This window comes from Ovis aries, chromosome 24 (genome assembly GCF_016772045.2).
Source record: "Ovis aries strain OAR_USU_Benz2616 breed Rambouillet chromosome 24, ARS-UI_Ramb_v3.0, whole genome shotgun sequence".
Lineage (NCBI taxonomy): Eukaryota > Metazoa > Chordata > Mammalia > Artiodactyla > Bovidae > Ovis > Ovis aries.
This window is the reverse complement of record NC_056077.1, coordinates 19,738,997-19,754,927: the sequence shown is the minus strand read 5'-3', so window position 1 is coordinate 19,754,927 and position 15,931 is coordinate 19,738,997. Positions and strand designations below refer to the sequence as shown.

Here is a 15,931-nt window from a genome sequence, read left to right as displayed (position 1 = left end):
AGAAAGAAGAGGAAAAAGCCAATCCATTTAAAAGTCTAACCCCAAAATCTAGGAAATAGCTTAATAAAGAATGTGAAAGATCTATACGCTGAAAACTATAAAACATTGATAAAGGAAATCCAAGGAGATTCCAAAAAATGGAAAGCTGTTACATGTTTTTGATTTGAAGAATTAATGTTCTTAAAATGGCCATACTACCCAAAGGAATCTACAGATTAATGCAATCCCTATCAAAATGCTGATGATACTTTTCACAACCAGAATAATCTTAACATTTCTGTGGAACCACAAAACATCCAAAATTGACAAAGAAATACCAAGAAAATAAGAACAAAGCTGAAGGCGTAACCCTTTTAGACTTCAGACATAACAAAGCTACAGTAATCAAAACAGCATGGTATTGACACAATAACAGACATATAGATTAATGCAACAGAATAGAGTCAATTATGATAAAGGGGGCAAGAATATACAATGGAGAAAAGGGAGTTTCATCAACAAATGATATTGAGAATACTGGACAGCTACATGCAAATCAATAAAATCAGAACACTCCTTCACATCATATACAAAAATAAACTTGAAATGGTTTATACAAAAATATAAGATGTGACATCATAAAACTCCAAGAAAAGAATGTGAAAATTTTTTTCTGACATAAATCATAGCAATATATTCTTAGTCTGTCTCCAAAGAGAAAATAAATAGAAACAAAATGAGCAAGTGGGAGCTAATCAAACTTAAGGTAAACCATCCAGTATCACAGTAATCCAAGTCTATGCCCCAACCACTTCAGCTGAAAAAGCTGAAGTTGAATGGTTCTATGAAGACCTAAAACACTCCTAACATCAAAAAAGATGTCCTTTTCATCATAGGGGACTGAAATGCAAAAGTAGGAAGTCAGGAGCTACCTAGAGTAATAGGCAAGTTTGGCCTTGGAGTACAAAATGAAATAGGACAAAGGCTAACAGAGTTTTGCCAAGAAAATATCCTGGTCATAGCAAACACTCTCTTCCAACAACACATGGACATCACCAGACAGTCAATACTGAAATCAGACTGATTATATTCTTTGCAGACAAAGATGGAAAAGCTTGAACAGTCAGCAAAAACAAGACTGGGAGCTGATGGCGGTTCAGATCATGAGTGCCTTGTTGCAAAATTCAGATCTAAATCAAAGAACACAGGGAAAACCACTGGACTATTCAGATATGATCTAAATCAGATCCCTTATTATTATACTGTAGAAATGGCAAATAGATTCAAGGGATTAGATCTGGTAGACAGAGTGCCTGAAGAACTATGGACAGAGGTTCTAAACATTGTACGTGAGGCAACTACCAAAACCATCCCAAAGAAAAAGAAATGCAAGAAGGCAAAGTGGCTGTCTGAAGAGTCTTTACAAATAGTTGAGAAAAGAAGAGAAGTGAAAGACAAGGGTAAAAGGGAAAGATATACCCATCTGAATGCAGAGTTTCAGAGAATAGCAAGGAGAGATAAGAAAGCATTCTTAAATGAACATTGAAAAGAAATAGAGGAAAACAATAGAATGGGAAAGACTAGAGATCTCTTCATGAAAACTGGAGACATCAAGAGAACATTGCATGCAAGGATGGGCACGATAAAGGACAGAAATGGTAAGGACCTAACTGAAGTAGAAAATATTAAGAACAGGTGGCAAGAATACACAGAACTCTACACCAGAAAGGTCTTAAAGACCAGGACAACTACGATGGTGTGGTCACTCACCCAGAGCCAGGTATCCTTGAGTGTGAAGTCAAGTGGGCCTTAGGAAGCATTACTGTGAACAAACTAATGGAAGTGATTGAATTCCAGCTGAGTTGTTTAAAATCTTAAAAGATGATGCTGTTAAAGTGCTGCACTCAATATCCCAGCAAATTTGAAAAACTCAACAGTGATCAGAGCACTGAAATGGGTCAGTTTTCATCCCACCTATGAAGAAGCACAATGGCAAGAATGTTCAAACTACCACAAAATTCCACTCATTTCACATGCTAGTAAAGTTATGCTCAAAATCCTTCAAGCTAGATTTCAAGAGTATGTGAATCGAGAACTTCTAGATGTATAAGCTGGATTTAGAAAAGGCAGAGAACCAGAGATCAAATTGCCAACATTCGCTGGATTATAGAGAAGGCAAGGGAATTCCAGAAAAATATCTACTTCTGCTTCATTGACTATGTGAAACCCTTTGTGGTCACAACAAGTTGTGGAAAATTCTCAAAGATATGGGAATACCAGACCACTTTATCTATTTTCTGAGAATCCTATGTGTGGGTCAAGAAGCAACAGTTAGAACTTGACATAGAATAACTGAGTTGTTCAAATTGACAAAGGAGTGCAACAGGTTGTATATTGTCACTCTACTTATTTAACTCAAAGGCAGAGGACATCATGCAAAATGTCAGGCTGGATGAAACACAAGTTGGAATCAAGATTGCCAGGAAAAATAGTAACAACCTCAGATATGCAGATGGTACCAATCTAATGGCAGAAATGGAAGAAGAACTAAAGAGCATATAAATATGGATGAAAGAATACCGTGAAAAAGCTGGCTTAAAACTCATAATTAAACACAAATAAGATTATGGCATGCAGTCCCATCACTTCATGGCAAATAGAAAGGGAAAATGTGGACGCAGTGATGGATTTTATTTTCTAGGGCTCCAAAATCACTGCAGATGGTGACTACAACCATGAAATTAAAAGATGCTGGCTCCTTGGAAGGTAAGCTATGACAAACCTAGACAGCACATTAAAAAGCAGAGACATCACTTTGCCAACAAAGGACTGTATAGTCAAAGCTGTTGTTTTCCCTGTAGTCATGTATGGATGTGATGGTTGGACCATAATGAAGGCTGAGTGCTGAAGAATTGATGCTTTCGAACTGTGGTGCTGGAGAAGACTCTTGAGATTCCCTTGGACAGTAAGGAGATCAAACCAATCAGTTCTAAAGGAAATAAAACCTGAATATTCATTGGAAGGACTGAGGCTGAAGCTCCAGCTCTTTGACAACCTGATAGGAAGAGCCAACTCATTTGAAAAGACTCTGATGGTGGGAACAATTAAAACACAACAGGAAAAGGGAGCAGCAGAGGATGAGATGACTGGACACTATCACCGACTCAATGGACATGAGTTTGAACAAACTCTGGGAGATAGAGAAGCACAGGGAAGTCTCAAGTGCTGCAATCTATGGGGACACAGATAGTCAGACATGACTTAGTGACTGAACAACAACAACAATGAAAGACAAGGGGTTAATATCCTTAATATCACACACACAAAAAAAACAACTCTATCATAAATTGGCAAAAGATTTGAACAGACATTTTTCCTTAGAAGTCACATAGGTGGCCAGGAAGTGCATTAAAGGATTCTCAACAGTGTAAATTATTAGAGAAATGCAAATGAAAAGCACAATGAAGTATCACCTCACACAGTTCAAAATGACTGCTATCATCAAACAATCTATAAATAATAAATGTTGGAGGGGTTATGGAGAAAAATTCTCCCTCCTACTCTGTTGTTTGGAATGTAGTTTGTTCCAGTCACAATAGAAAACAGTTTGCAGTTTTCACAGAAAACTAAAAATAGAGCTGTGATATGATCCAGCAATTCTGCACCTAGGTTTGCATCCAGAAAAAAAAAATCTTACTTCAGAAAGATACATGCATCCAGTGTTCATAACAGCATTATTTCTAATATCAAAACATAGAAAAAACCCAAGTGCACAACAGACTATTGGCTTAAGAAGATGTGATCAATAGATCTATCAATCAATAGGTAGAATATTACTTAGCCATAAAAATGAACAACATTTTGTTGCCATTTGCAACAAAAGGTATGCACCTAGAGAGTAGTATACTTAGGAAAATCAGATAGAGAAATAAAAATATTGTATCATTTATTTGTGAAATCTACTGTAATGCAAACAGATCTACATACAATATGAGTGCTAAAGGAGAGTGGGAGGGAGAGATGGACAAATTAGGAGTATCAGATTAACAGAAACAACTATATATAAAATAGATAAGCAGCTTGGACTTACTGTAAAAGAAATTATTTTCTTTATCTTGCAATAACCTGTAATGGAATATACTCTGAAAAATAATTTTGTACACTTTGCTGTATATCTGAAACTAACACAATATTTTAGATCAATCGTATTTCAATAAAAATATAGTAAATGAAGAAAACGTGGATAATACAAACATTTAGAGAAGAAAATAAAAATAATCTCTGATATGATCCTATACATACAAAACCATAACGATGCCACCAGAAAACCACTAGAACTCATCAACACATTTCTTCAAAATTGCAGGATCCAAATTTATATACAGAAATCTGTTGCATTTCTATATACCAGCAATGAGCTAGCAAAAGAGACATTAAGGAAATGATCCAAATTAGCATTGCATCAAAAAGTATAAAATACCTAGAAATATACCTACATAAGGAGGAAAAAGAACTGCACTTTGAAAACTATAACACTGATGAAAGAAATTGAAGATGACAAAAATGGAAAGATACACTGTGTTCTTGGATTGGAAGAATCAATACAGTTAAAATAACCACACCATCCAATGCAATCTACAGATTCAATGCAATCCCTACCAAATATTCAATGGCATTTTTCACAGAACTAGAACAGAAAATTTTTTAATTTGTATGGAAACACAAAAGACCCACTAGTAGCCCAAACCATCTCAAGAAAGAATAGAATTGGAAGAATCAGACTCCCTGACTTCAGATTATGATACAAATCTTAATAAGCATCAAAACAGTACGGAACTGGCACATAAACAGCCACATAAGTCAACAGAACAGGGTGGCAATCCCAGCAGTAAACCCATACACTTACAGTTACTTAATCTATGACAAAGAGGAAGGAATACACAATGGAAAAAAGACAGTAAAGCAATAAATGATGCTGGGAAACCTGGACAGCTACTTGTATAATAATGAAATTATAACATTCCCTAACACCATATACAAAAATAAACTTGAATGAAAGACCTAAATGTAAGACTGGATACTATTAAAGTCTTACAGAAAAACATGCATAGAACTCTTTTTGACATAAATCACAGCAATTTTTTTTAAAATTCATCTCCCAGAGTAATGGAATCAAAAGCAAAACTAAACAAATGGGACCTAATTAAAATTAGAACCTTTTGCAAAGCAAAGAAAACCATTAAAAAATGAAGAGACAACCTACAGAATGGGAGAAAATATTTACAAATGATGTGACTGACAAAGAGAATAATTTCCAAAATATACAAACATCTCATACAACTCAAAATAAGAAAAAAAAGACACCCAAACAAGCCAATAAAAAATGTGCATGAATGGCCAATAGGAACATGAAAAAATGCTCAACATTGCTAATTATCAGAAAAATATAAATCAAAACCACAATTAGTTATCAACTTACATTAATGGCTATAGTCAAAAAGTCTACAAATAACAAATGTTAGAGAGGCTGATTAGAAAAAATAACCCTCCTACACTTCTGGTGGGAATGTAAATCAGTACAGCCATTATGGAGAACTATATGGAGGTCCCTTTAAAACTAAAAGTGGAATTGAGGTAGGAGATACCTACCTCTGGCCTCTGGGTCAGAAACCTGATATTTGTCAAGTGGAGTAAAATTCAAGCTTTGTTCTAACCTAGATACTCCAAGGACAGAGCTAGTGGTAATAGCTGAGCTCTGCTAGAGCAAAGAAATGTGGTGTCCACTCCTGAGGTCAAGGAAGACTTCCTTGTTGGCACCACACAGGAAAGCTTCTTTGGAGGTCAAAAAGGGAGGAGACTCCACCCCATAGTAAGCATGGACATGCACTCATAGTGGATGCATGGATCCTTCTGTAGTGGGATCCATCTTAAAAAGGTGCACCCACACCTTGGGGAAGGTTCATAGGGTGGAACACCCAGGGTTCAGGTGTGAAGAACCAAAAAAGATAATTGGCCGAATGTAGACAAAAACCCAGAAGGACTATCCTATATCAGTGACCTATTTCACCTCCTTACTGCACTCCTGCTCACTCAGGACACCTGCACTCCTCTCTGGATGTGTATCTCTGCCTAGTTTCTGGAATACTGTGCTCCCCCTCATTAAAGGGGATGCCCATATTCTTTCTCTCTGGGTGTGTATCTCTGCTCTGTTTCTGTGTTGGATAAACAAACTGTTTTCCTATGTGCTCTCCCATACATTGTGCTGTATCACTAACAAAGAACTTTGTACTTGTTTTTAATTTTTGCCTCCTTGAAACATTCTTGATTTCAAACAGGGGCAAGAGCCAGGGACTCTTTGCTTCTAGCTAACCCTGGTGGTTTAGTGGCTAGGACTTGGTTTTCATCCATGTTACCCAGGTTTAATTCCTGAGCAGGCAACTAAGATCTTTCTTCAGGACCTCTCACTGCTCTCCCTTCAAGATCAGAATTACCTTATGGTACAGCAATTTCATTACTGGGCATGTTTCCAGAGAAAGGTCTAATTTAAAAAGACATATGCACCCCAATGTTCATTGCAGCACTATTTACAACTGCCAAGACATGGAAACAACCTAACTGTCCATTAACATATGAGTGGATAAAAAAAAATATGTGATACATATATATTGGGTTGGCCAAAAGCTTCCTTCAGATTTTTTTTTCTGTAAGATGTTATGGAAAGACCTAAATGAACATTTTGGGCAACCCAACACAATGGAGTACTACTCAGCCATAAAAAGAAGGAAATAATTCTATTTGCAGAAGCATGGATGAAACTAGAATTTATCATACTAAGTAGCCAGGCAAGGAAAGACAAATATCATATATTACTTATATGTGGAATCTAAAAAAATGATACAAGTAAACCTATGTACAAAACAGAAACAGACCCAAAGACAGAAAACAAACTTTTGGTTCCTAAAGTGAAAAGGAGAAGGGATAAATTAGGAGTTTTGCGTTAACATACATACTCCTATATGTAAAATAGATAACCAACTGTGGCCTACTGTAGCACAGGGAATGATACCTAATATTTTGTAGTAAGCTATAATGGAAAAGAATCTGAAAAAAAAAAATATATATATATATATATATATATATATATAGAGAGAGAGAGAGAGAGAGAGAGGGAGTAGTGAAAGTCGCTCAGTTGTGTCTGACTCTTGCGACCCCAAGGACTATGCAGTCCATGGAATTCTCCATGCCAAAACACTGGAGTGGGTAGCCTTTCCCTTCTCCAGGGGATCTTCCTAACCCAGGGATTGAACCCGGTCTCCCTCATTGCAGGCTGATACTTTACCAGCTGAGCCACCAACAAAGCCCCATAAACATATATATGTATAACTTCATCATGGTGCCATACACCTGAAACTGACACAATATTTTATTTTATTTTATTTTTTTAATATTTTATTTTATTTTTTATTTTATTTTTAAATTTTAAAATCTTTAATTCTTACATGCATTCCCAAACATGAACCCCCTCCCACCTCCCTCCCCATAACATCTTTCTGGGTCATCCCCATGCACCAGCCCCAAGCATGCTGCATCCTGCGTCAGACATAGACTGGCGATTCAATTCACATGATAGTATACATGTTAGAATGTCATTCTCCCAAATCATCCAACTAAATTTGATTAAAAACAAACAAACAAAACAGGAGGCCCAGAGATTGCCCAAGCTCCTTCTGCCCTCTGAGGATACAGTAAGTAGATGACTGTCTCTGAATCAGGAAACAGGCCTCATCAAATACCAAATTTGCCAATGCAATTTTCTTGGACTTCCCAGCTTTTAAACTGCAAGAAATACATTTCTGTTATTTATAAATCCCTCCCCCAAATCCTGGTTTGGATTTGCCTGTTCTGAACATGTCATATAAATGGAATATACAAAGTATAGCCCTTATTAATGGAAGAAAATTGTTTTAAAAGGTCGTGTTGCTTTCTTCTGTACAATAATGTCAATCAGTCATAATTATATATAGATACACTCCCCCTTAAGCCTCTCTCCCCTTCCCCCATCCCCCCCCCCTAGGTCATCACAGACAACCAGGATGGGCTTCTTGTGTTATATAGCAAATTCCCACTAGCTATCTATTTTACACATGATAGTGTAAACATATATATGTCAATGCTATTTTCTCAATTTGTCCCACCCTCTCCTTTTCCTGTTGGCTCCACAAATCTGTTCTCTAAGGATGTGACCTTTTCAGTCTAGCTTCTTTCACTTATTGTAGTAATTTCAAAGTTCATCCATGCTGTCCATTCAGGTCAGCCACTCAGTCATGTCGGACTGTTTGAGACCCCATGGACTGCAACACACCAGGCTTCCCTGTCCATCACCAACTCCCGGAACTTGCTCAAACTCATATACATTGAGTTGGTGATGTCATCCAACAATCTCATCCTCTGTTGTCCCTTTCTCCTCCTGCCTTCAATCTTTCCCAGCATTAGAATCTTTTTCAATGAGTTAGTTCGCATCACATGGCCAAAGTACTGCAGCTTCAGCTTCAGCATCAGTCCTTCCAATGAATATTCAGGATTGATTTCTTTTAGGATTGACTGGTTTGCTCCTTGCAGTCCAAGGGACTCTCAGGAGTCTTCTCCAACACCACAGTTCAAAAGCATCAATTATTCGGTGCTCGGTTTTCTTTATGGATCAACTCTCACAGCCATACGTGACTACTGGAAAAGACATAGCTTTGACTAGACGGACCTTTGTTGGCAATGTAATGTCTCTGCTTTTTAATATGCTGTCTAGGTTGATCATAGCTTTTATTCCAAGGAGGAAGCATCTTTTAATTTCATGGCTGCAATCACCATCTGCAGTGATTTTGGAGCCAAAAAGATAAAGTCTGTCACTGTTTCCATTGTTTCCCCATCTATTTGCCATAAAGTGATGGGACCAGATGCCATGATCTTAGTCTTTTGGATGTTGAGTTTTAAGCCAGCTTTTTTACTCTCCTCTTTCACTTTCATCAATAGGCTCTTCACTTCCTCTTTTCTTTCTGCATAAGGGTGGTGTCATTGGCATCCCTGAGGTTACTGATATTTTTCCTGGCAATCTTGATTCCAGCTTGTGCTTCATCTAGCCTGGCTTTTCGCTTAACGTACTCTGCATATAAGTTAAATAAGCAGAGTGACAATATACAGCCTTGATGTACTCCTTTTCCTATTTGGAACCAGTCTGCTGTTCTATGTCACGTTCTAACTATTGCTTCTTGACCTGCATACAGATTTCTCAGGAGGCAGGTAAGTTGGTCTGGTATTCCCATCTCTTTAACGTTGTTCCACAGTTTATTGTGATCCACACAGTCAAAGGCTTTGGTGCAGTCAATAAAGCAGAAGTTAAAAAAAAAAAAAAAACCACAGGAATTCCCTTGCTTTTTCTAGTTCTTTGTATATGCTGTGTAACTTTTTTTTAATTATTAAATGTGTCTTTTGCAAATATCTTCTTTCATTCTGTGTCTTGTCTTCTAATTCTCTTGATATTGCCAAACACAGAACAAAAATTTAATTTCATTGAAGTTCAGCTTTTCAGTTATTCCTGTCATGAAAAGTGCTATTGGTGCTGTAATTTAAATGTCATTGCCATTCCTAAGGTCATCTAGTTTTCCTCCTATGTTATCTTCTAGGAGATTTATGGTTTTTTGTTTGAATTTTGGCCTTATCACCCATTTTAAGCATTTAGGTTATTTTCTTTGCATGTGGATGTCTGACTGTTCATTCCATCACCATTTGTTGAAAAGTATCTTTTCTCCATTGCTTTTCCTTCCTTGTCAAAGACCAGATGACTATATATATATATATATATATTTCTGGGTTCTCTGCTTTGTTCCATTGTTCTATTTTTCTGTTCTTTCACTAATACTATACCATCTTGATTATGGTAGTTTTATAGTAAGTCTCAGAGTTGGTTTCTGTAAGTCTTCTAACTTTATTCTTTTCTTTCAATATTGTGTTGATTAATTTGAATAAACTTTTTATAAACTTTGGGATCAGTTTGTTGATACCCACAAAACTTACAGAGATTTTGACTAGAATTACATTGAACCTATAGATCAAGTTGGGAAGAACTGACTCCTTGACAGTATTGAGTCTTCCTATTCATAAAAATGGACTATCTTCATATTTATTTAGTATCTTGATTTCATTCATTAGAATTTTGGAGTTTTCCTCATATGTATTTTATTAGCTTCCAAAATAGAAAATTTTGGAGTTTTCCTCATATGTATTTTATTAGCTTTATACCTAAGTATTTTGCTTTGGGCAATACTAATGTCAATGGCATTGTGCTTGTAATTTTAAACTATATTTGCTAATTCTTGATATATAGAAAAGTTATTGACTTTTATATCAAGTTTGTATCCTGCGACCTTGCTACAATCACTTACTAGTTCCAGAAGGGTTTTTTGTTTGTTTGTTTGTTTTGGTAAATTCTTTTGGACAGTATGCAAAAGATGATTGTATTATCTGCAAAGAGTTTTATTCCTTTCTTCCCAATGTATGTACATTTCTTTGTCTTGTGTTATTGCTTTAGCTAAGGCTTCCAGCATGATGTTGAATGCAGTGGAGAGAAAGGACTTCCTTTCCTTGTTCCTGATCTTAATGGGAAAGCTTTGAGTTTCTCACCATTATGTATGATGTAGGCTGTTGGGATTTTGTTCGTTAGAAAGTTGAAGAAGTTCCCCTCTATTAATCTTCTTTTGAGAATGCCAATTAGTTTGCTTCAAGAGAATATCAAGCTGCCATTCTGAAGGAGATCAGCCCTGGGATTTCTTTGGAAGGAATGGTGCTAAAGCTGAAACTCCAGTACTTTGGACACCTCATGCGAAGAGTTGACTCATTGGAAAAGACTCTGATGCTGGGAAGGATTAGGGGCAGGAGGAGAAGGGGACGACAGAGGATGAGATGGCTGGATGGCATCACCGACTCGATGAACATGAGTCTGAGTGAACTCCGGGAATTGGTGATGGACAGGGAGGCCTGGCGTGCTGCGATTCACGGGGTCGCAAAGAGTTGGACACGACTGAGCGACTGGACTGAACTGAACTGAACTACAACTTGAAAGAAGATGAAATTGGCACAGTCCCTGGAAGTTTATCATAAGTATTCTTATTTTCCTCTTCCCTTAATCAAGATAAACATCCCAAGTACAATTAATATTTTTTTTCCTCCTTTTGGTAACTAGCTTGGTTAACTGTTATGGTCAAATTGCCTGTTTCCTGTAGTTTCTAGGAAACTATATGGCAAGGTCTGCCAGATAGGCCACTTTTTTCTTATAATCTCAGCAAATCAGTTGGACAAAATTTGTGCAAATAGCTTATCATTTCTTGTCATTACTTAACACCAGACTGTAAGAAATAGAAATAAAGATACCAAGACAAACTAAATGCAAGCTAAGTTATATAACTTCCCTCTGTGCAGACAGTGAAATCTTTAGGAAGCAATTTTTTTTTTTTTATCATTACTTGTCAAATGACAGCTGCACACAATCTTTGTCAAGTCAGAGGAAACTTTTAAAAGTAATAGTGATTTCTTATAACCCCAAACTATTATCTAACATTCTCTGGATCCATACCTGTTTGTGTACTCCTTGGGTAGGATAAATGATAATTCAGCTGCAACATTATTCTCCAATTTGGCTTCTGGTACATGATATTTAATCAGTTTGGAGATTTCTTTAACATCACAATGAGGATCCTTTACAATAATTAAGTGGTATCCCACACCTGAAAAAGTCCATTTAAAAGGTCAAAATTTTTAAAATGCAATCTGCCCCAATCAAACACATAAATATACTCTACCACCAGAAAGCACAGGATCTTGCTTGTTTAAAATTTCGTTTTTACAAGGCATCAATACTGTGTTTAAGAGCAAGTGATCTTTAATCTTTGAGATTTACTGGTTTCATATTTTTACTAAAATTTAAACCTGTTAATTTTTATGGGAGGAGAGTTTGGAGGAGAATGGATTCATGCATATATATGCCTGAATCCCTTTGTTGTTCACTTGAAAGTATCATAACATTGTTAATCACTTATACTCCAATACAAAAGAAAAAGCTTAAACACTTTTCTATTGTTTTATATATTAAAAAATTTCCTTCCTTCTGTCATTCTTTCCATACTTAATGTTCAACGATCACATTTCAGGTACATGCCATTAAAGTGGAAACTTTTACTTCACCATATTAATGAATGAAAACTTCAAAATTTCACCTCACTGTACTAGGAAGTCTTCCCTTCATTATGTGACAATGGGCTACATGGACTATCGTCACCAAGTGTTTCTGACCCTTTTACGATTTTATATATACATACATACATACACATACACATTTATGTATATGAAAGTGAAAGTGAAGTCGCTCAGTCATGCCTGACTCTTTGCGACCCCATGGATAGTAGCCTGGACCAAGCTCCTCCGTCCATGGGATTTTCAAGGCAAGAGTACTGGAGTGGGTTGCCATTTCCTTCTCCAGGGAATCTTCCCAACCCAGGGATCGAACCCAGGTCTCTCACATTGTAGACAGACACTTTACTGTCTGAGGCACTGGATTATAGACACACGTAATTATTTTTCCTGTCGTATTCTTATTTTAGCATACATTACTTTAGGCTATCTTTCTATTATATTTTTGAATGGGGCTTCTGAATTTCTAAATTTGTCTTACACATGCATTCACACATCAAATGCAAACCACTCTTGCTGTTTTCAATGTCCTGTCCATCAGACTTAATTTCTCACTGATTCTCCCCCAAAGACTCTTGATGCCGGCTGACTCCTTTGTCCCAGGAGAAAAAAGGTGCATTTTTATCCTTATACTTTTATTACTTACTTATATCATTTTCTAAAATAGAGGTGTTCTTTCCTTCATTGCCTTTTTAAGGTCAACAACTAAAAGCATTAATATACTTAGGTAATAATTTTGTGCCTACAACTAATCTGCTATAGGAATATTAACTTATATGTTCCCATCTGTAAGTGAAAAAACATTCAAAAGTATGAGTCCCTTTATTTCTGATATTCACCAAATATACTGCTTAAAACTCAGCTCAGTATCCTCTTTGAGATAGAGTAAAGGGAAAATGGTAGCATGTTAGAGTGTAAAACAAGGGCTTTGTTGTCAGAAGAACCCAGGTCCAAAACTCTGCCACTTAACTGCATGATTGACTCAGACTTAAGAATAAGCGGCAGTTTTCTGCTCCATAAAATAGGTGAGGTTATGAAGAGGAGATGAGATAAACGTGTATAAACATTAAATGTAACTCACCCAAAATAAGTGTGAGTTGAATGAATGAATTCAAACACCAAATTAATGATTAATAGAATAATGTCAGTTTTAACTATTCTCATTGATTTGTATGCTCCAATTCTGATGCCTTGATATGCTTACTGGTTTGAACCTTGTAATTTTGGAACTCAATTATATATGATATTATGGCTCATTTTTAATGTACTGGTCTTACTGACTAATCAGACTATATTCTTATTAAAATCGATTGTTTTATTTCACTATTTATTCATATCCTGTTCAATAAATTCCTATTGATCAACTACCACATTTCAAGATGATTTCATGAAAATAAACTAGAAAGTAATTAGCTAATTACACCAGAGGGGAGTGATGCTGATTTGGCAATAGAGAAAGAAGGGTCAGAGATATTGAGTCACTCATTTTCTCCCCTACAAGTTATCAGTCTATGAACCAAATACCTTGGAAGTATTACTTTATTCCAACAAAAACTAACTTCAGTGGAAGCCAGGTGAGAGAAAGAAACATGAATTTTTTGAGGTCAGTAATAGAATGAGTTTTTAAAGTTAGAATATACTCATCGTATCATAATGAAAAATAATAGGAATAGATAGATAAATTACAAATAGCCAATTTAAATAGTTTAGATTTAATGCAATAGGACACAAGAAGTTTTGTGTAAAGGAACAAATATTATAATAAAATTATGTTAAAGAATGTTATTCAGGCATTAGCATCCAAACAGTGATCAAAGGGAGACAGACCATAAACTTTTTTCAGGAAAATTGTAGAGCCACAGCACTGCAGAGTACCCTTCGCCATGATAGCTATACGGTCACCCAGGACATCAGCTTCATCCATGTGGTGGGTTGTCAGTAAGATGGTACGATTCTCTTTATGCTTCTGAAGGACATCCCAGGTGAATCTCCTTGAGACTGGGTCCATGCCAGATGTTGGCTCATCAAGTATCACCACCTATAGATCAGAAGAACAATTCCATGATCATATTTAATTCATGTTATGCTCTTTATGTGATAACTTACTATTTTACATGGGGGGTATATACAAAGCTAAAACACATAATCTAGACTATATTAAGAACTTTGAAAAATTAACAATAAATTAAAACCCCATAACCATATTTTGTCAACTGGATCAATGATGGAAATACCCTCTGATTATCATTTGGGAAGTTCCTTCTAGAGAGTTAGATTCATATCAGCTCATAGGTTGTGTCAGCTCAGTTTTATATATTAGCTGGGGCAGGGACCCATGTTAGTGGTTCTTTACCTTGGAGTCTCCTATAAGTGCTATAATAATGGAGAGTTTACGCTTCATTCCTCCACTCAGTGACTTTGAAAGGGCATCACGCTTTTCTATCAGGTCAAAAGATAGCAGCATTTTGTTAATTTCTTTAGAACGTATTTTTGGAGGTACTCCTTTTATCTAAAAAAGAAGCCAGAGTTTACATGGTGCTTCCAACTTTGTCCTTAGAAAAATCCTTTCATCAGGATTTTTCTTACACAGTTATCTAGACATGAGCTTTTTCTTCTCTTTTCCCCCCTTTATAGTTAAGGAACAATGTCTCCAAAAAAATGAATTTCCACTAAATAAGGATAAAGATGTTGGTTCTTTGTCACACTGCCTGAAGCATATGAAAAGAGTGGGAAAAAAGAATATATCTCTGGCTCACCACACAGTAGAAATAGAGATGTTCTGACACTGTCAAGTGATGGAACAATATGTCATCCTGGGGGCACAAGCCCAAGCTTTTCCTGACTTGAACCATATCTTTTGAGATATCATATCCACTAATATACACCTTTCCACTGGTAGGACGATAGAGACCTAGAGTTAAGCATAAGACATGACAGAAACAGTTTCAGTGCGAGAATCTGACAATACACGGTTCATTAGCACCTCCTTAATAGTCTATTTGTAGACTACTTGAAAGAATTATGAGTACCTCTTACAAAGAAAGTGACCTGGTACCTTCTGGTAATGGGGAAATTTTTAAAAAATCTATATATTCTGGTTTCTAATGAGTATAAAAATATTAATTGAGTAATAAAAATACTTAGAATTTTCTGTTTCAGTGTTCTGTGCTACTGTCTATTTGACAATATAGGCAAACCACAGTATAATCTTACCAACTTGCGATTCATCCAACTTGACATTTTGCATGATGTACTCTTCATAGAAGTTAAATAAGCAGGGTGGCAATATACAGCCTTGTTATATTCCCTTCCCAACTTTGAACCAGTCATTTGTTCTATGTCCAGTTCTAACTGTTGCTTCTTGTCCCACATACAGGATTCTCAGGAGAAAGATAATGTGATCTGGTACTTACATCACTTTAAGAACTTTCCACAGTTTGTTGTGATGCACACAAAGTCTTTAGCATAGTCACTGTAGCAGAAGTAGATGTTTTTATTGAACCCCCTTACTTTCTCCATGATCCAACGAATGTTGGCAATTTGATCTCTGGTCCCTCTGCTTCTTTGAAACCCAGCTTGCATATGTGTAAGTTCTCAATTCATGTACTGCTGAAGTCTATTTTGAGCATAACTTTAGTAGCCTATGAAATGAGCACAATTGTATGGTAGTTTGAACATTCTTTGGCCTTGTCTTTCTTTGGGATTGGAATGAAACTGA

General features: G+C 36.3%; 1 protein-coding gene across 1 annotated transcript in view; it reads right to left on the bottom strand.

The window, feature by feature from the left end:
• Positions 1–15,931, bottom strand: part of LOC101113819 (phospholipid-transporting ATPase ABCA3-like) — a 219,732-nt gene that overhangs the window by 117,249 nt on the left and 86,552 nt on the right. The window contains exons 9-12 of the mRNA XM_060406324.1: positions 14,970–15,124; positions 14,567–14,722; positions 14,041–14,251; positions 11,600–11,750 (exon numbers count right to left, since the gene is read on the bottom strand). Of these exons, the coding sequence (XP_060262307.1) occupies positions 11,600–11,750; positions 14,041–14,251; positions 14,567–14,722; positions 14,970–15,124 (673 nt within the window). The remainder of the gene's footprint in view (positions 1–11,599; positions 11,751–14,040; positions 14,252–14,566; positions 14,723–14,969; positions 15,125–15,931) is intronic.